We start from the raw sequence: 21053 nt of genomic DNA, 5'->3' as shown, positions 1-21053 counted from the left end.
CATCAGAGCCTCTCTCCCGCGAGAGTTATCTAGTTCACAGCAGCATGTTACACACGGGGAGCTATGAATAGCAAAATACTTTTTCCGCAACAGCAGACAGCAACAAGAGTTGAACAGTTTCAACTTTCTTGTGTTGGGTCTTTAACCAACATTGTGCACATCTAGTTTACTAGCCCGCAAATTCACGTGCACGAATAACACCGGTCTTCGCTGGCTGGATGAGGATAATAATATAGTGCCGCCTCATCATAGAAAATGAATGTAGAGGAACATTTCTAAACCAATGTTTAAAACAAACTGACTTTCTATAAACCTTCGTGAATGTAAAAACCTGGAAAACTAAGAATTTTCAGATATGGTTGGTTTGAGACAACAAAACATTTTTTGAGACTGTGCATTTTTGATATGCGGTTCATGGGCAGCCCTTGGTGCTATCATAAAAGGGTGGGGCATCCAAGAACTAGAAAATAAAATAGATCTAATAAAATAGATCTTATCTATCAATTGGCTCCTGAACAAGTTTGGTACCAGTTGTATGCATGTGTAGTGGAGTAAATTTCTCTTAGTTGCTGTTGAGTATGGGAGACTACAAATGCAAGATAATTGTTAATTGATAATTGTTGTTGATAATTTTAAATTGTTGGTGTGCAGCAAGAGGGGTTTGCACAACGGTGTGCATATTTATATTTCAAGCTTACAAAGTTAGGCATAGTGATTAATTGTGATTAATCAGCCAGTGCCAGATTCTGCCATTGTCAACCGCCCAGGGCGGCATCTTGTGGGAGGTGACAAGACTGACCCCTCACCCTTCTCACCACCCCGGATACTCCAATTGTCTGTGTCTCACTGTAACTTCCATCCTTCTGTCCATAGACTAATGGATGGAAGACATAGTGAGATATTCCCATCTCACTGTATTTCCAATCTTAGGGCTACAGATAAAGGCCCAGAAGGTACATTCTCTGTGTCTCTGTCTGCAAACATAGTATATGGATAGAGATATCAGAATGTATCTGTCTATGGAAATGTCTCTGTGTACCTGAGTACTAAGTTAAAATTAAAACTAATATCACTGAACATTTTATCTATTGATAAACAGGAGGACAGCGACAATGAAGGAAGGTCAGAGAGTGTCTGTCCACTAAATCTTTCCTTTTCATCCTGTCTTTAACTGACATAAATGCAGTTGGGAAACTTTGGCATTTGGGTACTTTTGTTTTAGTAAAGTGGCGCAGTTGGTAGCACTGTTGCCTTGCAGCAAGAAGGTCCTGGGTTCGATTCCCGGCCGGGGTCTTTCTGCATGGAGTTTGCATGTTCTCCCTGTGCATGCGTGGGTTCTCTCCGGGTTCTCCGGCTTCCTCCCACAGTCCAAAAACATGACTGTTAGGTTAATTGATCTCTCTAAATTCTCCCTAGGTGTGTGTGTGTGCATGGTTGTTTGTCCTGTATGTCTCTGTGTTGCTCTGCGACAGACTGGCGACCTGTCCAGGGTGAACCCCGCCTCTCGCCTGGAACGTAGCTGGAGATAGGCACCAGCAACCCTCCCGACCCCATTAGGGACACAGGGTGAACAGAAAATGGATGGATGGATGGATGGATGGTTTTAGTAAAGATTATTAAATTAATTGTATTCAATGTAATATTACCATGATTGTAAATGTAGCAGTTATGTTTTTAGATCAGAGTATTTTTCACTTTGGTTGCAATACTTTGACTTCTGTGTGACAAGAAAATATTGCTGTTGCAAAATATTATATTTTGTTTTGCTTCAGTTTGTCAGATTTAAATTGACAATAAAATCAAAATATACATGTATATTTTTTTTTAGAAAAATAAATTTTTTTTGAGAGTTAGGTAAATTAAGTTGCAAGTTCACCTTTTAACTTTTAAAAGCTAGCAAAGTATGCAGTATCATGAAGTACAGTAAAATTACAACTTTTTGTAATTCTACTACAGGACTACTGTAATTTTATTATGATAAAAATGTGATGAAATCACAGTAACCATGTTATATAATTGCTGTACTATTTAAAAGAAATTACAGTTAAACTAATCAAATTACAGTAATATAGTAAGAAAAATTACAGAAAAAAAATGCAATAAAATCACAGTCAAACTGTAATGAAATCACAGTAAAACTGTAATAGAATTACAGTAAGGCTACTGTAAAAAAAAAAATAACGTAAAGTTACTGTAAATTTACGGTAATTTCTTTACCGTAAAAATTCCAGTAGTTGCTGGCAACCCTGCTGCCAGTAAGTTACTGTAAATTCTACAGTGACTTTTTTTTACAGTGTGTGGTAGGCTGAATTATTTCTTGTTACTAATTAAACACTGACTTTAAAGGCTTTGTTTAAACTATTAATTTAAACTAGCTTAAATGCATGTTCAAATGGGTTGCCATATTGCAAGAGTTTATACCTTTTGTAGTAAAGTGCCTGCACTGCACATGTAAAACAAAATGGATAACAACTGTCGTACCTTTTCTAATTGTTGAGTGTTCTTTCTAACCTTTCACCCAGTGCTGTCTTAAAACACTTAATTTAATACCACTTTAAAAAATGTCTTTGAATGAACATAATTGGACATGGAAAGGATTTCCATGATTGGAAATCTTTCAGCTATTTCATGCTGAAAGAAATGGTTTTCTTTCAGCATGAAGCATGTTTGTTGAGCTAACTTAATTTTCATGAGCTGGATCAACTTAATTAAGTAGTGTGAAGGTACCACTGTAAAATAAGTTGGTTTCAACTAAATTTGCATTCATCTTAATCAAGTAAAGTCAATTATTTGGTCCAAAACACTGCAAATTAGTTGGGCTGGCTCTATTAAATTACATTGGGTCCAACTATAGTAAATGAGTTGAATCAACCTAAAAAGTTAAGTTGAGCCAACACATTTGCTTAAAACTGTAATAACCTTAATAAATTAAGTTGAACTAACACATTTGCTTTAAACTGGAGTAACAGAATTACATAGTGCTGAAATAAATCAAAGTAATTAGGTGGAAATCCTTTCCATGATTTTTTTTATGTTAATCCAAAGAGTTATTGTTTGAGTGTATAAGCTACAGTCATATGAAAAAGTTTGGGAACCCCTATTAATCTTAATTATATTTATCTCTAAATATTTGCATGTATGCAACAGCTATTTCAGCTTGATACAACCAATAACTTATGGACACAGTAATATTTCAGTATTGAAATAAGGTTTATTGGACTAAAAGAAAATGTGCAGTATGCATTAAAACAAAATTTGACAGGTGCAAAAATATGGGCACCTCAGCAGGAAAGAGACATTAATATTTAGTAGATCCTCCTTTTGCAACAATAACAGCTTCTAGTCGCTTCTTGTAGCTTTTAATGAGTTCCTGGATCCTGGATGAAAGAATTTTTGACCATTCCTCTTTGCAAAACAATTCCAGTTCGGTTAAGTTTGATGGTCGCCGAGCATGGACAGCCTGCTTCAAATCATCTCGCAGATGTTCAATGATATTCAGGTCTGGGGACTGGGATGGCCATTCCAGAACATTGTAATTGTTCCTCTGCATGAATGCCTGAGTAGATTTGGAGCGGTGTTTTGGATCATTGTCTTGCTGAAATATCCATAACCGACGTAACTTCAACTTCGTAACTGATTCTTGAACATTATTCTCAAGAATCTGCTGATATTGAGTGGAATCCATGTGACCCTCAACTTTAACAAGATTCCCAGTTCCGGTGTTGGCCCAAAGCATGATTGAACCTCCACCAAATGTTACAGTGGGTAGCAAGTGTTTTTCTTGGAATGCTGTGTTTTTTGTCGCCATACAAAACGCCTTTTTTTATGACCAAACAACTCAATCTTTGTTTCATCAGTCCACAGGACCTTATTCCAAAATGAAGCTGACTTGTCCAAATGTGCTTTTGCATACCTCAAGCGACTCTGTTTGTGGCATGCTTGCAGAAAAGGCTTCTGTCGCATCACTCTCCCATACAGCTTCTCCTTGTGCAAAGTGCACTGAATTGTTGAACGATGCACAGAGACACCATCTGCAGCAAGATGATGCTGCAGGTCTATGGAGGTGGTCTGTGGGTTGTCCTTCACTGTTCTCACCATTCTTCTTCTCTGCCTTTCTGATATTTTTCTTGGCCTGCCACTTCTGGGTTTAACAAGAACTATCCCTGTGGTCTTCCATTTCCTTACTATGTTCCTCACAGTGGAAACTGACAGTTTAAATCTCTGAGATAACTTTTTGTATCCTTCTCCTGAACAACTATGTTGAACAATCTTTGTTTTCAGTTCATTTGATAGTTGTTTTGAGGTCCCCATGATGCCACTCTTCAGAGGGGATTCAGATTGGAGAACAACTTGCAACTGGCCACCTTAAATACCTTTTCTCATGATTGGCTACACCTTGTTATGAAGTTCAAAGCTTTATGAGGTTACCAAACCAATTTTGTGTTTCAGTAAGTCAGTGAAAAGTAGTTAGGAGTATTCAAATCAATAAAATGATTAAGGTGCCCATATTTTTGCACCTGTCAAATTTTGTTTTAATGTGTACTGCACATTTACTTTTAGTCTAATAAACCTCATTTCAATACTGAAATATTACTGTGTCTATAAGTTATTGGTTGTATCAAACTGAAATAGCTGTTGCATACATGCAAATATTTAGAGATAAATATAATTAAGAAGGGGTGCCCAAACTTTTTCATATGACTGTATATTCGTATTGCAATACACTGTAGAAGCAAGAAAAGCCATGACTGCACTCTAAACATGTGGCTTCAGCAATTTCTACAAGTTACAAAGCAAACTTTTTTGATGTTGTAAAATACAGGATCTTCCAGTGTCTGTCTGATCATGCTCAACAACATGCTGTGATATAGGCCCTCTTCACCTATTAACCTGCCAATTTGTTGTGCATTGGTGCCATGTTAATAAGTTGAGCTTAACTGAGCACACAAATATCTGTAAAAAGAGCTGTAACATAAGGATCCCGGTTTTACAGAACACTAGAGCACAACCTGCACTATCTAGAAGAGAAGCACACCGTGTATGTTCATCCTAACATCTTCAGTTTTATGTTGTGTGAGAGACTCAGTAACCTGTCTGACTCTAGCACTATCCAGCTGATGAGGTAAGGAGTGTTTGCGTCGACCAGATAGAGGTTTCTCTGCCACTTCACTGCCGCTGATGATGCTCTCCACAAACAGCTCATCATCCTCGCCCACTGATTCCAGACAACTGCTGCCACCTGAGGAAGAATAAATACAATTTTGTATTTTGTACAGAAATAATCAAACTCAACATAATTAAATGTAATAATTATAATATTCTAGAATTGCATCATTCAGGGTGGCAACATGTTGGAGTCACTCTGTACTGATTGAGATGTTTTTCTTTTTCAAATGTTTTAAGTGTCCAAAAAAAGTAACATAAGAAATGTGATAGGGCATTGAGACCCTTCTCATAGATCTAAAGCAGGGGTGCTCAATACGTCAATCGCCATGGCAACGGATGTGCTTAAGTGACAAAGAGTGAGAGAGTAAAATGATAGGAGTGGTTTTGAGGTGATCACCTATTCAGAGTTGTTTTACCTTTGCTTACCTTTGCTGTGGTGCACTGCAAACACTGTAATTTCTGAACGTTCAATAATTGACAGAATTGGACTAATTACCTTGTACGTTGGCGAGTATTTGTCATTGACAATAAACATCAAATAGAAGATATATATTTTATGAAGTATTTAACAAGCAAGTGGCTTCCTCCATGATAATTATGTGAATTGCCTAATATTAAAAAAATATATATGTTGCTGGACTTATGTGCTCGTCATGGATTGTCCATAACAAACACCATGTTGAAGCATATGGATGTCCATATGTGCACTTGGCACCAGGACACCTCAGGCCGCAGTTTGATGATCGACTTTGTCGTCATTTCATCGGATCTGCGGCCACATGTCTTGGACACTCGGGTGAAGAGAGGTGCGTAACTGTCCACCAACCACTACCTGGTGGTGAGTTGGCCCGGTGGTGGGGGAGGATGCCTGTCAGATCTGGCAGGTCCAAACGTATCGTGAGGGTCTGCTAAGAATGTCTGGCAGAGTCTCCTGTGAGACGGAGATTTAATTCCCATCTTCGGGAGAACTTTGAACACATTCCAGGGGACGTGGGGGACATTGAGTCTGAGTGGACCATGTTCCACGCCTCCAATGTCGGGGCGGCTTATTGGAGCTGTCATTCTAACATCTTAAGTTTTATGTTGTGTGAGAGACTCAGTAACCTGTCTGACTCTAGCACTATCCAGCTGATGAGGTAAGGAGTGTTTGCGTTGACCACAGATAGAGGTTGCTCTGCCACTTACCTGTCACTAATGCTGCTCTCCACAAACAGCTCATCATCCTCATCCACTGACTCCAGACAACTGCTGCTACCTGAGGAAGCAAGGTTGTCGAGGCCTGTCGCGGTGGCAACCCTCAAACCCTCACCTTCAGTGAGGGATGCTACCAGGCTGATGAAGGAGTCTCATCGGGCCTTTTTGGCCTATGGGACACTGGAAGCAACTGATGGGTACTGGCAGTCCAAGCGACATGCGGTTCAGGTGGTTGCTGAGGCAAAAACGCAGGGGGACCAGAGGGTGTGCTCCCATTGCAGAGGTGTGCTCTCAGCAGGGTCCTGGAGGGTGTGTGGGAGTTCGCCCAACTAGTCCACATTCCATGTGTGTTTCTGGACTTGGAGAAAGTGTTCAACCGTGTCCCTCAGGGAGCCCTGTGGGGAATATAGGGTAACAGGCCATTTGATACGGGTTGTTAGGTCCCGGTATGACCGTAGTCAGAGTCTGGTCTGCATTGCCAGTGAGAGTTGGACTCTGCCAAGGCTTTGTCACCGATTCTGTTCATCACTTTCATGGACAGAATTTGTAGGCGCAGTTAAGGTGTTGAGGGGATCCGTTTTGGTAGCCTTAGGATTGCATCTCTGCTTTTTGCGGACGATGTGGTGCTACTGGCTTCATCAGGTCGTGATCTACAGCTTCGCTGAAGAGGTTCGCAGTCAAGTGTGAAGTGGCCGGGATGAAGATCAGTCCCTCGAAATCAGAGGCCATGGTCTTGAGCCGAAAAAGGGTAGAGTGCTTCCTCTGAGTCAGGGAGGATGTCGTGCCCCCAACTCCTTCAAGTATCTCAGGATCTTGTTCACAAATGAGGGAGAAATGGAACGGGAGATCGACAGACAGATTGTCGCAACGTCTGCAGTGAGGTAGGCGCTGTACCCGTCTGTTGTGGTGAAAAGACAGCTGAGTCAAAAAGCGAAGCTCTCAATTTACTGGTCGATCGTGAGCTTAGGGTCATGACCGAAAAAATGAGGGCACGGATACCAGAGGCTGAAATGAGTTTTCTATGTAGGGTGTCTAGGCTGTCTCTTTGAGATAGGGTGAGATGCTCAGTCATCTGGAAGGGACTCAGAGTAGAGCCGCTACTCCTTTACATCGAGAGGGAACCAGTTGAGGTGGCACAGACATCTGGTTAGGATGCCTCCTGGATGCCTCTGTGGTGAGGTGATCCGGGCACATCCCACCAGGAAAAGACCCCGGAAAAGAGGGACTATGTTTCCCGGCTGGCCTGGGAACGCCTTGGGATTCCCCTGGAGGAGCTGGCACAAGTGGCTGGGTAGAGGGAAGTCTGGGCCTCCCTACTCAGGCTGCTACCCCTGTGACCTAACCCCAGATAAGCAGAAGAAGGTGGATGGATAGTTTGGTGCTCTCTGGCATGTTGCTTGAGCAAAGAAAGCACTTACTTCTGAAAGGCACTTTGCTGGTTTTTATTTTAGTCTCTTATTTAGTGGAAATATTGATGTTGATGACACATTCTCCCAACTGACAAGCTTTTTTAATCTGCATAGCTACTCTTTGGAAAACGAGGAGCTAACAATCATAAGTAACATTGAAATAAAATCTAGTCCAACATCTGGCTTGATGGAAACTGTTGTTATCCCAAATTCAGAAGATGTGCTTTTAACTTAACAGTGCTCCTTGGTTCCTCTTGTCAGTCTGCAATTTCTCATACCAAATTTCAAATCAACTATAACTGACAGACACCTGGTGGCTTCAGCTTTGCAACCAGCCTCTGACTGAGAAACTAGCAACCTCTTTCCAGTGTCAGAATCTCACTGAGAAAGAAAGTGCATTAGGTTTTCTATCACTTTATAATTATTAATAAAATAAGTCAATAGAGTTTAATTTACAATTTTTATATCTGTGTCATGTGGTACATCTCAGCCAGCTGGTGAGAGAAAAAGTAGATCTTGGTCTTAAAAAGTTTGGGCACCCTGGATCTAAACTGTTTATGTACACAACTTATGTTCCGCCTTCCACTTATGATGAATGGATGGATGGATGGATGGATGGATGGATGGATGGATGGATGGACGTACAAACAGACAGATGGATGAAAAGTATGTATTTACCTTGGGATTGGCAGGATAGCTTCATAGGTGTAGGACTGCAGCGGCATGTTTCTGATGCCTTCCCCTGATGGAAGTCCTCTGGGTTCTCCAGCGGTGATAACTGCAATAACACACTGCTTTTCTCTAAATTGTTCAACAACAATGTATATTAAATTTATTTTAATAACAAATAAATGTTTTGGTAATGTTCTGGCCTAGGAATACATCAGGATATCCATCCTGATGCTTTTGCCATTAATCCTAATGGCAAAAGCTAAACATGCTGCTCCAGTTATCCAGTAAATCGTAATATAAAAATAGAATTACATAAAATAACATTGCACAAGTGTTTTTATTTCAACTAAAAATATTAAAGATAAAATTATATGACAGAGAAAGATCTGTCCAGGATAACATGCCATGCAGTTTTCATAATCCTACTTTGTTAGAAAGTATAGAAATGTTCTAGATCCCCTTTCGGAGTTTTCTCAAGGAAACTATCCTCAAAGTGTTCGACTGCATACCTGCCTTCAGCACCATTACTCTGAGCCAATGTTGGTAGTAGTTTTCCATAGAGTCAACATTGCAATGCTTTTTAAAACCCTTGATCAACCAGGAGACTTATTAAAAACAAATTCCCATTTACAATAATGAAATGCAGGTTATTTGTGTGATTTTAGTACTATGACAATAAATGTCCACTCATATGTCAAATAATCTGAGTTTACCAGGCAGGAATTGTTAAGACCAGTGGTGCTACTGAATGTCCCATAGGAAAAGCTGGGGGGTGCAGCCTGAAACTGGGATGAAGAGGATCTGCAGGTGCTGATGAGGTCCGGAAGGCTTGTGGAGGGAAAGTGTTCAAAATCCACTTTTGACTCCTCCTGGAAGCACACAGAAAAACATGCATATTACATAGAAAAAAATCCATGTGTATTTTGTATTTTGAACACAAAAACAGATGATAAAGATTCCAATGAATTTGAAATTTGAAGTTCTGCTCTGGGATGACTGTAGAACCAGGGGTGAAAGTAGTTGTAAATTCTTGCCAGACTATAACCAAAATCGTCAATAGCTCATTGTGTGAACCAAAACAAATAAAAACCTAAATATTTTTACTGTACTATAGGCTACCTGTACGAATAATGCAGAACATATAAGCACTTCACAATATGGAAAAAATATATATTTTGGTTCTGGCATAGAGGGTGGAAAGTAATTAGTTTCATTTACTTCTACTGCTGTAATTACAATTTGTCTATTTTGTACCTTAGGTTGGTCACAAAATGTGAACTTTTACTTTTACTTGAATTTATTTTGAGTAAAGTTACTCAGTCACATTTAAAATCATATCTATTAATGAGTAAGAATAAAACATAAGAAAACACCAGAAAAACGGCGTTGATCTTTTGGCTGGGTTCTCATGGTGTTGCATCAATGGGAAGACAGAGGAGTAGTGTTGTAGTACTTGAGACCGGTCTCGAGGCCACTTTTTGATGGTCTCGGTCTCGTCTCTGAATCGGCTGCATTTGGTCTTGGTTTTGTCTTAGTCGTTGAGGACTTGGGATTTTATTTCAAGACTGGTCAAGACCACAACTTCCGAAATGTCACTAAATTGTCAGTATATTGTCCACTTTATTTGTAAACATTCTTGTTTTCACAGGATGCAATATACACTGATTCAAATCCATGCAATTGCTGGGTTGCAGACACGTGTCCCGAAATTCAGATGGAGGTCCGGAAGTGGATTTCTCAGATTCAAAACACAGCAAAATTGATCACGAGTATGCTAATTCCATAAATAGACTGAAACAGATGAGGCATCTCAAAAAAATACGAATATATTTAGTATATGATCCGTATTATCTTGGTAAAAAAGACTTCTCGTATAATCTTGAGGATTTACCCAGCATCGAAGCATTCCACATAACTAACTATCTGGTGCTGCAGACCTCATATTATACAACGAGCCAGAAGAAAGTTTTCAAAAGCCTGGAGAATACAATAATTTAGTTTCAGGATGGGTCAACCATTTACTATCAAAGAAGCAATAAATGGCTGTCGACTTGCTTCTGTCGGGTGAGTAGTGAGTTGTGCTATTTTAAGCAATTAGTCTACGGTGACAATGTTATGGCTAACAACAAACTAACCCATTTTATTTCTATGAGCTTGGCTCTCCCGGTAAATAATTTATTTAGCTCCTGTAAACCCAAATTCATGCTGGAGTTGTATGTTAATGTTGAGACGTTGTAGGAGGCTGGATGTCCAATGTACAGTAGGTCAACCATTCTCATTCATCTACAGAAACTCCATGTTCATGTCTGGCCATGAACATGGGGGTTTCCACTGAATATAGTTCGTGGCCAGACAAGAACCATGTAGGGAAATAGTCATAGCTCACTGTGACTGTATTGCACGGTAGTTTATATTTAATTTATTTAGCTTTTATTTTTCTTTTGTTTTTTAGCATGAAAGTCCTTCTGAATAAACATTATATTATAACAGTGTCATGATCTGTGTTTTTCTGTGTATTTATTTCGAGTTTCTGTGTCCTTGAGTCTCTTCGTTGTCCTGTCCTCCCCTTGATTGTTCCCTGGTGTGTCTCGTTTCCTTGATTACCCTCTGTGTATTTAACTCCACCTGTGTTCCTTGTTCCTCGTCGGGTCCTTGTCTAATGTGCGCTCAGTCCTTCTTGTTGTCCATTCGTTTTATCAGTTGCTACCGACGTTGAGCCCTGGCTTCCGCTCAGTCGTGCTGCCTGATTTTGTGGATTATGTTGGACTATTTTCATCATTAAAATATCATTTTCCTGCTATATCTGGTTCCATCGCATCCGCCTCACCACCTCACACCACCAACTTATGACAAACAGATTGTTACCTGTTTGAAGGTGGTTGCTGCAAACTCTGGCATTGTTAGTTTTCTATGCTTGTTTTTAGCCGTAGATTGTTGATCCACTTTCCTCCTCTTTTTTTGGTAAGTTTTTTTTTAATTAACTCCCTTGTGACCAACTACGTTCGAAACACAAAAATAATGTTTATCTTTCTCTATTAGAATGGTTGGAACAACCATACAGGACACAGACTTTAGGCATTTTGATGCTGGATCAACAGAAATAAATGAGTTGCATTTACTTCCTGCCCTCCATCTGCATTGGGTGACATCGGTGCTACGTCGTCCAAAACCCAAAAATAACGCAACTTTCCAATTATGTGTTTTTGTTAACGCTGTCACCCATGGCCTTCCCCTTTTACTAGATTAAGGCACTCTAAGACATGAGTGTGGAGTAAATTTGTTTCACAATTATTCAGTCAAAAAAAAAATCATGTCAAATAAAAAAAAAATTAGATTGTGGTCAAAACGTTTGGATTTGCAAAAAATGTTTTGTTTCAATCAAAAGAATTATCTCAATCAAACAAAATTAAACTGTTTTCAAAATGTTTTGAATTGTAATAATTTTTCTTAAAGAACAAAATATGTTTGTTTAAAAAGCAATTAAAAAAAATTAAAACACAAATATTTATTTGATGAAGTGCGCAAACTTTTACATGCGCCTGTCAGAATTTCTTGGTTGACAGCCTAAGTTTTTGTTTGACGGTCCCTTGTTTGGTTGAACTCAACGAGTTTTGCTTGCGAATCTCACATGAACATCCTGGGTGGGGCCTAAAGACGAGCTATGTAAGATGCGTTCCTATTGGTTAGCGCTGACTAACGCGGATGACTCTGACTCCCTGTTATCTCAGAACACTCCTGAACTACAGGGTTTGCTGCTTCTCTTCTGTGACGGGATGCAGAATGTGAATGGTAAGTAATCGTCACAAAATTACAAAGAAGAAATCTTACACAACCTATGACGACAGTTGCATACCTTGTCTGCCACGATCCCTGTTAGCATATCGTGCTAGGTAAAGTGCATAAACAAGACTTGTGTAATATTTGCCTTTCTGAATTTGTTAATCAGCGCACCTTTGTCGAGTTGCATTAAGCATTGCAAAATATCAACTGTATCTGGAGGAAATATGTTAAAAACTGTTATGTAATGCCTTCGTGTGTGTGCGAGTTGTGACGGTGCGGTAAGAGGTTGGAGTAGGAGTTAGCAGCGGTGGTTAGCCACTCCAATCCAAAACAGCAGGACGCACGGTTGAAGTATTCCACACTTTCACTTCATCCATGTATAGCCAGATCTCCATGGTACTGAACTTACATTATCTTCTCTCTAAAAACAACATGGAAGATGAGTTCTTACTCTATAGAGGAGTACAAAAAAAAAGGGAATAGGTGCCTCTTGTGCTGATACATACTCATCTCTAGGAACCAAGCAGTATAATGACTAGCAGGAAGTTGGGAGAACTGCATCAGTGCAAAGAATCACCCACAGAATTTGTAGAGGAAGTGCGACGTCTGGTGAGTTTGGCATATCCAGAAACAGATTTATTACTTCAGGATCAGCTTGCAACTGTTGTCTTCCTGAAAGGACCTAAGGTTGATAAAGATAGCTTATGAAGTAATGAACTATGAACCTCCATCATTGGCTGAGGCACAAAAGCTCGCTGAAGCCCACAAACACAATTTTAAAGCAACTCTGGGTCGTGAGGCTGAAATGAGAGCAGGGAGGGCCCAGCATATTTCCTGGGCTGATGAGGGTGAAAATGTTCCTGACAACTTTTGCCCCACCTCCAGAAGCCTCCAGAGCCCAAAGTATGTAACAGAGGACCAGTTTAAAATGCTTATGGACAATGTGGAGCAGCTAAATTTAAAGTTAGAAAACCTTACGTCTGTGTTAAAGGATTGTGGAACTGCTGCATCAGTTTATGCCAACAGAAAACAAGAACAAGAAAGTGACAGGCTGGCATCACGTCAGCTACCTGCTCAAAATTCCCGAGCTCGGTTACCAAACCCAAACCAAATGAACAAGCCCATCTGTTGTGGTGAAGCAGGGCATATGATGAGGGAGTGTTCAAGATCCAATTCAACGCAGAACCAATTCCAGGGAGCTTACTTCTGAAACTCACAGGGGTGTCAAAAGTAGGGAGGCTCAACAACTCGCCCCACAGCTCGGACATACAACTAAAAAGGGTCCTAGCTTGCAAATTGAAATGACTGTCAATGGCCTACCAGTTAAAGCAGTTGTTGACACTGGTGCAGAAGCCACAATAATTTCAGAAGAAGTTTATACCATGCTGCTCAACAAAACATTTTTCACCCACTCCTGCATTAGTGGGTGTACTCAGTTGAGTTGGAGGTGACATTAGGAATTGGGAAACACAAGTTCAACTGGATGGTCTTTGTTGGCCGGATTCATGACACTCTGCTCCTAGGCCTTGATGCAATGCAGGCAGCCAAGATGACAAGTCTTTGCTGGTCACCAAGTATTTGTTTGTAAAGAGCCAATCTCTTGTGTCATTGGGGAAGTGAGGGTGACTACTACTCTGTGCTCCTGGAGGACAATGTCACACTATCACCAGAGAGTGAATGCATTGTCTGGGGAAAAATTGATAAACCCCAACCTGAGCTTCCAGCTGTCCTGTAACCACATAACAGAAGCTGTCTCATCGGGAAGTGTTGCCATCTACATGGACTCCAGAGTTCCAGTTAGATGCATCATTGCCCTGTGGAGTGTGTGTTGGCATTCTGTTTGAAACCTTTCTTGATGAACCCCTTATAATGCTGGATTTCTAAGATGACCAACAACCAACTATGGCCATGGAAGAGAACAACCACACAGATGGACCAAAGGTTGGAAGAGTTGAGAAAAATGCTCTAGATCAGGGGTGTCCAAAGTCAGTCCTCGAGGGCCAGCATCCTGCATGTTTTAGTTCTCTCCCTGGTGGTAGTAACAACCTTCTCAGGAGGTCAGTGTTCTCCTAAGGCCTCTAATGAGCCATCATTTGATCCAGGTGTGTTAAACCATTTCAACCAAAGTTTGGAATGCACTTCCTAACCAGACGCTCTAAAGTTTCCGATCCATAACTCTTCAACATGCTGTCAGCTCCCAGTCAGAAAGATGCTTTTAGTTCAGTGTCCATGAGATGATTTTCAGAAAGGATTTTTTTCATTAATTGATTTTAGTTGCCTCTGCAATGAACTCTTTGCGTAAAGTCTAAAATGTCTGCCCATGTGTACCAGTCAGGGGTGTTAATTATAATCTGTCAAATGATGGATGGGCTTTAAATTCTCCGGTCATTCAAAAACATAACCGGTCAAATACGGAAAATATTCCGTTAACGCGACCTCTGGTTCCATAGATGTGGCAATTTCTAACGCACAATGCAACGTCAGATTATCCTCTGTGAGGAGTCGTTTTGTGTGCAACGTTCATGAGACTGGCACCAGACCTGAGTGCAATTTCTGTGGGGGAATGACTGAAACAGATACTTGAGAAACATGCTCAGTGTTCAAAGAAGGAATTGGAATCATTGTTGAAATTCACATAGAAAGTTAATGACTCGATGTGTAATGAGTGTGTTATTCCCACTCAGTCACCTAAGCAAAGTGTGTGTGTTAATTTATGTTTGTGTGAGTACATGCATTTACCTGACTTGATATCACCAATTGGACAAGACCAGTAGTGGAGCGAAGGACGGAAACAGCCTCTTGATGTGTGAGACCCACTAGAGACTGACCATTAACCATCAGTAGTTCATCACCAACATGAAGACGTCCATCCCTGAAACTCCCACAAACACATATTTTACTTGAATGAAAATAGTGAGGATTTCACTTTTATTACTTAATAGAAACAATTTGATCTATAAATCTGCAAAGATGAATCCCACCAGGAATAAAATGCAGTGGCATTATTTATTCAGTAAAAGTTAGGCTAAAACAAAGTGTTTCACATAATTTGATACTTAAAAATGTGCTAAATAAATATTTGTATGTGATAACTAAACTCATATGAAAATTACAAACATTACACACATTTTTCAATGACTTATGTTTATTTCAAAATTGTACAACTGTGAAGTAATAATTTAATTAATTTAAAAGTGTAAATAATTAAAATATTTTCTGAAAAAGGTTGGATATTGATGATTTTTTACTTGAAGATATAAATATCTGAAAATGATATTGGTACAATTATAGGTAGTGTAAACCAGACAATTATGGCATGGATGATAAATTATAAATTTGATATTTAACGTTTGGGGCTGCACAGTGGCACAGTAGGTAGCACTGTTGCAGCAAGATTGGTACAAGATCGGGTTCGATTCCCGGCCCAGGGTCTTTCTGCATGGAGCTTGCATGTTCTCCCTGTGCATGCGTGGGTTCTCTCCGGGTACTCTGCTTCTTCCCACAGTCTTAAAAGCATGACTGTCAGGTAAATTGGTCTCTCTAAATTCTCCCTAGGTGTGAATGTGTGTGTGCATGGTTGTTTTTCCTGTCTGTCTCTGTGTTGCCCTGCAACAGACTGGCGACCTGTCCAGGGTGTACCCCGCCTCCCGCCCGAAACGTTCGCTGGAGATAGGCTCCAGCACCCCTCCCGACCCCGCTAGGGACAAGAGTGTAAGAAAATGGATGGATGGATATTTAACATTAATCAGCAAGAATTTGTCTTGAAGACTCATATTTCATGTGCATGAAAATATTTACAAATTAATTGGAATTACTGTTACCTGTGAATAGCGCCCCCTTTCTCTATATGAGCGATAATAATTCCATGAGAAGAGCGCTTGGAGCCACGTCCCCCTGTTATTTGTATTCCAAGACCCTCATGACCTTTCACCATATGCATCTTCCAGATGTGACTGCCCTCTCTCAGCTAGGGGAAACAGAAAATCAAGAAGAAATCTATCACACAAGAGGGAGAGACAACTATTGATATAAATAATTCAAAATGAACAGTTTAATTGTATTCTTCAGAATTTTACTCACAGTAAAGAGCTTAAAAGATGAGCAGACATGTTGTCTCTAAAACCTTTTTGTTTATCATTTTATTTTTAAGGAATAAAATATCAGATTTTGTCCTGTTTCCTCTTAGGGCTTTGACAGCAGATCCATAAATGCTTTTTAGAATTCCGAAGCGAACCCATCGGGGCCCAGTGCGTTCCCTCCGTGGTGGATGTGATGGCTCTTTCCACCTCTCTCTCCGATATTTCTGCACTTAGATCTTTCTTTTTTTCATTTGGTAAATTGGGCAGCTTCATTTGTGAGAAAAATGTTTACATTAAAGATTGAGAGTTGTCCCATTGCTCAGATTGGTACAGATTTTTGTAGAATTAAATAAAAGCTGCATTTATTTATTAATTTTCTTTGGTCTGTAGAACAGGAACCCTCCAGTCAGAAATTGAAACAATTGCTTGGGAGAACTTCAGTGTTTTTGTATGACAGGAAAGGTATCTACCTGGTTTATCCCTGTGTTCAAACAACCTTTGTTTAGCAAATTTGACTATGTGTCAATAACAGTGTTGTAGTACTCCAGACTGGTCTTGGTCTCGAAACCACTTTTTGATGGTCTCGGTCTCGTCTCGGACTCGACCGCATTTGGTCTCTGTCTTGTCTCGGTCTCGGGCGTTGAGGCCTCGGGATTTTATTTCAAGACATGTCAAGACCACAACTTCCGAAATGTCACTAAACTGCCAGCAAATTGTCCAGTTTACATCTTAACATCTTTGTTTTCACTGGATGCGAAACATACCGATTAAAATCAAAGCAATAACATGACTTACTAATTACGTGTCTTTACCACTGTCACACATTGCCTCCCCCTTTCACTCACACGCGGTAAGACATGTGCCGTTGTTTTCTCTATAAAAACCACTACAAATTATTATTTGCACATGTGCAAATAATTATTATTTCCACATGTGGTGCAAATAATTATTATTTTGATAACAATTATCAAAATTATTATTATTACTGTCTAATCGTCAGTAATAGAATCTCGCCACATAAATCATAAGATATGGTGACATGTAAATTCAGCAGCGCTTCGCTTCCACAGACGGTACTATGTCTAACTTTGAAAAGAAGTTCAAAAAAGGTAAGCTCTGATTTTAGCTAAGCTAGCTGTATAGGGACAAATTGTATGAAAAAAGCTGACACTGCGCTGAATTATTGTGCGGAGGTGTTGACTGACGTGTCATGTATGTGGGACAACATTGTGACTAAATTCTGCAATATGGTGATGTGACATTCACAAAGATCCGATTCTTCTGGACAGCTCTTTACTATAAACATAGGACTGGAGCCTCACTGAGAGCCATTCTTTGTTCATGTAATGCTCTGCGTACACTGCAGTAGCTATTATTTTTATTTAATTGTATACACTGATATTTATTTATCAATGTATAAATAAATATACATTGATAAATATTCCAATCCGAAACAGCAGGAAAATATGAAAACATATTTTCACTGGATGCAAAACATACAGATTAAAATCCAAACAATAACGTGACTTAGTAATTACGTGTTTCTGTTACTGCTGTCACACGTCGCCTGTCCCTTTCACTGGGGCAGGGGACATGTTAAACCAGTTGATTATATTCTATAATGTTTATATTTAGAAGAATTATTGTTTTATCTACAGTACAGACCAAAAGTTTGGACACACCTTTTTATTCAATGAGTTTCCTTTATTTTCATGACTATTGACATTATAGATTCACACTGAAGGCATCAAAACTATGAATAACACATGTGGAAATATGCACTAAAGAAAAAAGTGTAAAACAACTGAAAATACCCCTTATATTCTAGTTTCTTCAAAGTAGCAACCTTTTGCTGTGATTACTACTTTGCACACACTCTGCATTTTCTTGATGAGCTTCGGGAGGTCGTCACCTGAAATGGTTTTCACTTCATAGGTCAACCTGCCCTGTCAGGTTAATAAGTGGGATTTCTTGCCTTATAAATAGTCATGAAAATAAAGAAAACCCATTGAATTAGAAAGGTGTGTCCAAACTTTTGGTCTGTACTGTATATACAGTATATACTGTATATATTGTTAAGAAAATTTAAGTGTTTGGGAACAACAGTTCAGCCACAAAGTGGTAGACCAGGTAAACTGACGGAGTGGGGTCAGTGGATGCTGAAGCACATAGTGCAAAGAAGTTGCCAACTTTCTGCAAAGTCAATAACTACAGAGCTCCAAACTTCATGTAGCCTTCAGATTAGCTCAAGAACAGTGCACAGAGAGCTTCATGAAATGGGTTTCCAAGGTGGAGCAGCTGTATCCAAGCCATACATCACCAAGTGCAACACAAAGCGTCGCAGGCAGTGGTTTAAAGCATGTCACCACTGGACTCTACAACAGTGGAGGTGCGTTCTCTAAAGTGGCGGATCACTCTTCTCCATCTGGCAATCTGATGGATGAGTCTGGGTTTGGTGGTTGCCAGGAGAACGGTATTTGTCTGACTGCATTGTGCCAAGTGTAATGTTGATTGAGGGGGGGATGATGGTGTGGGATTGTTTTTCAGGAGCTGAGCTTGGCCCCTTAGGTCCAGTGAAAGGAACTCTGAGTGCTTCAGCATACCAAGACATTTTGGACAATTCCATGCTCCCAACTTTGTGGGAACAGTTTTTCAACATGACTGTGCACCAGAGCACAAAGCAAGGTCCATAAAGACATGGATGGCAGAGTCTGGTGTGGATGAACTTGACTGGCCTTTACAGATTCCTGACCTCAACCTGATAGAATACCTTTGGGATGAATTAGAGTGGAGACTGAGAGCCAGGCCTTCTCATCCAATATCAGTAAGTGATCTTACAAATGCGATTCTGGAAGAATGGTCTAAAATCCACATAAACACACCTTGCTGACATCCTTGCCAGAAGAGTTGGAGCTGTTCTAGCTGCAAAGTGTGGACCAATGCCTTATTGAACCCTATAGGTTAGGAATGGGATGTCAGTTAACTCATATCTGACTCAAGGCAGGTGAGTGAATGCTTTTGGCAATATACTGTACATTTGAATGGAGCAAATACTTGTTTATCTTGTACAAAAAATTAATTCAGTTATTTTTGTCAACTGATTTCAATGTATAAACTTTAAAAGTTTAAAAACATTAAACTTTTTTAATGTTAACACAGTTTTTTTCCACTTAATTTATTTTATAATATGAAAATGACTTCTGACTTGCTTTCTTACTGGTTTTTCACTAAGAAAATACAAATTTTGTATCAAAAATGCTATGGACCATTGATTATGCTATCAGCATTGAATTTAAATGTTATTATTGTGACAATGTGATAAAACATATTTGTGGGAGGAAACAGGATTATAAAATCCACACATAAAAACTCCACACCACACATTGCAGGTGAGGATCATGGTGGACACCTTGGTGGAAAGTAATTTTACAGCACAGAATGTTCTGTCTAAATGACATATAATAATCTCGATGCTGTTAAACTTGCTGAAATATTCTAATTAGGCCCGAGCAGCAAAGCGCTGCGAAGGCCTATTGTATCTGTACTGTTTCTTATTATTAGGCCCGAGCAGCAAAGCGCTGCGAAGGCCTATTGTATCTGTGCTGTTTATTATTAGGCCCGAGCAGCAAAGCGCTGCGAAGGCCTATTGTTTTCATACTGTTTCTTCTTATTAGGCCCGAGCAGCAAAGCGCTGCGAAGGCCTATTGTTTTCATACTGTTTCTTCTTATTTTTATTATTCTGCCCCCCTCTTTGAGCGCCTTTTTGGGGGCTTTATCCTATTCAAAAACTCACCAAACTTGGCGGAAGCGTCTAGGCGGTTGAAAAATTTCGTATTTTAAGGTCATCGCAAAAATCGCAAAAAAAATTGCTGAACGCCGGCAACTAGCAATTTTCAACAGACCCATTGCTATTCACTTACTTCATCGTAGAGACTTGAAATTCGGTACAGTTGTAGAGCTCACTAAGACGCTCAGAATTTACAAGTAATGTCATAGTGCAAGTATCGCAGGAAGTCGGCCATTTTGTATTGAAGGTCCATTTTGGACCTCGATTTTGACGTTTACAGCCTTCGTATTTGATCGAACTCCTCCTAGGGATTTTGATTGATCGGCTTTAAACTCGGTCAGTCTGATCATAAGGCATGTCTGATTTAAAGTTATCAAATTGGTGAGTTTTGGAGCATGTTGAAGGGGGGATACCAGGGGTCAAAGTTCACCTACACGCCATGAAACAAAAACCTCTTATATTTCCTATACAAAAACACATAGAGGGACCAAACTTTCAGTGATTGATCGTCATCGGGTGTCCTATAATACCCTGCAGTGAAATTTTTTTTTTACGTAGGCCACGCCCCCTGAGAGCAGGAAGTGTAATGTTTTACTGTGAACGGTCGCTATCTTAGCCCTTTGACCTAATCAACATGAAACTGTGTCCAGAGACAGAAGACATGTTGGTGTGTTGTGGATTCCAACCCCGACCGGCTGCGATGAAGTAGGTGGGCGTGGCTGCGTTGCGAACGCCGTCGAATTTCGTTTGGCTCTGAATTCCACAATTTCGGGCCCAGCTGCACCAAACTCACTAGGATGGATCCTTATCCACCCACCGACAGGAATTTATAACAAAATTTGGTGGGCGTGGCCTAATTTCTCTATAGCGACCCCTAGAGTATTTTAAATGAACAGCCCCAAGCCATGCTTTAACCTAGAATTACGAAACTTGGTACACATGTGTATCTTGTCAGGACGTACAAAA

At 39.9% G+C, this 21053-nt stretch overlaps 1 protein-coding gene across 4 annotated transcripts in view; it reads right to left on the bottom strand.

Moving 5' to 3' along the window:
- The window catches only part of pdzd2 (PDZ domain containing 2), a 137251-nt gene that overhangs the window by 67770 nt on the left and 48428 nt on the right, over positions 1-21053 (bottom strand). For 3 of the 4 annotated variants that reach the window (XM_028033646.1, XM_028033644.1, XM_028033643.1), the window contains 5 exons: positions 16043-16188; positions 14961-15093; positions 9155-9310; positions 8448-8547; positions 5091-5239 (listed from right to left, as the gene is read on the bottom strand). In XM_028033646.1, coding sequence (XP_027889447.1) covers positions 5091-5239; positions 8448-8547; positions 9155-9310; positions 14961-15093; positions 16043-16188 — 684 coding nt within the window. Of the gene's footprint in view, positions 1-5090; positions 5240-8447; positions 8548-9154; positions 9311-14960; positions 15094-16042; positions 16189-16301; positions 16440-21053 lie in introns of those variants that run through there. The other variant, XM_028033645.1, reaches the window with a different exon arrangement.

This window comes from Xiphophorus couchianus, chromosome 12 (genome assembly GCF_001444195.1).
Source record: "Xiphophorus couchianus chromosome 12, X_couchianus-1.0, whole genome shotgun sequence".
NCBI classification, from domain to species: Eukaryota; Metazoa; Chordata; class Actinopteri; order Cyprinodontiformes; family Poeciliidae; genus Xiphophorus; species Xiphophorus couchianus.
Note: the sequence above shows the minus strand (reverse complement) of the source record. Positions and strands in the feature narration are given on the sequence as shown.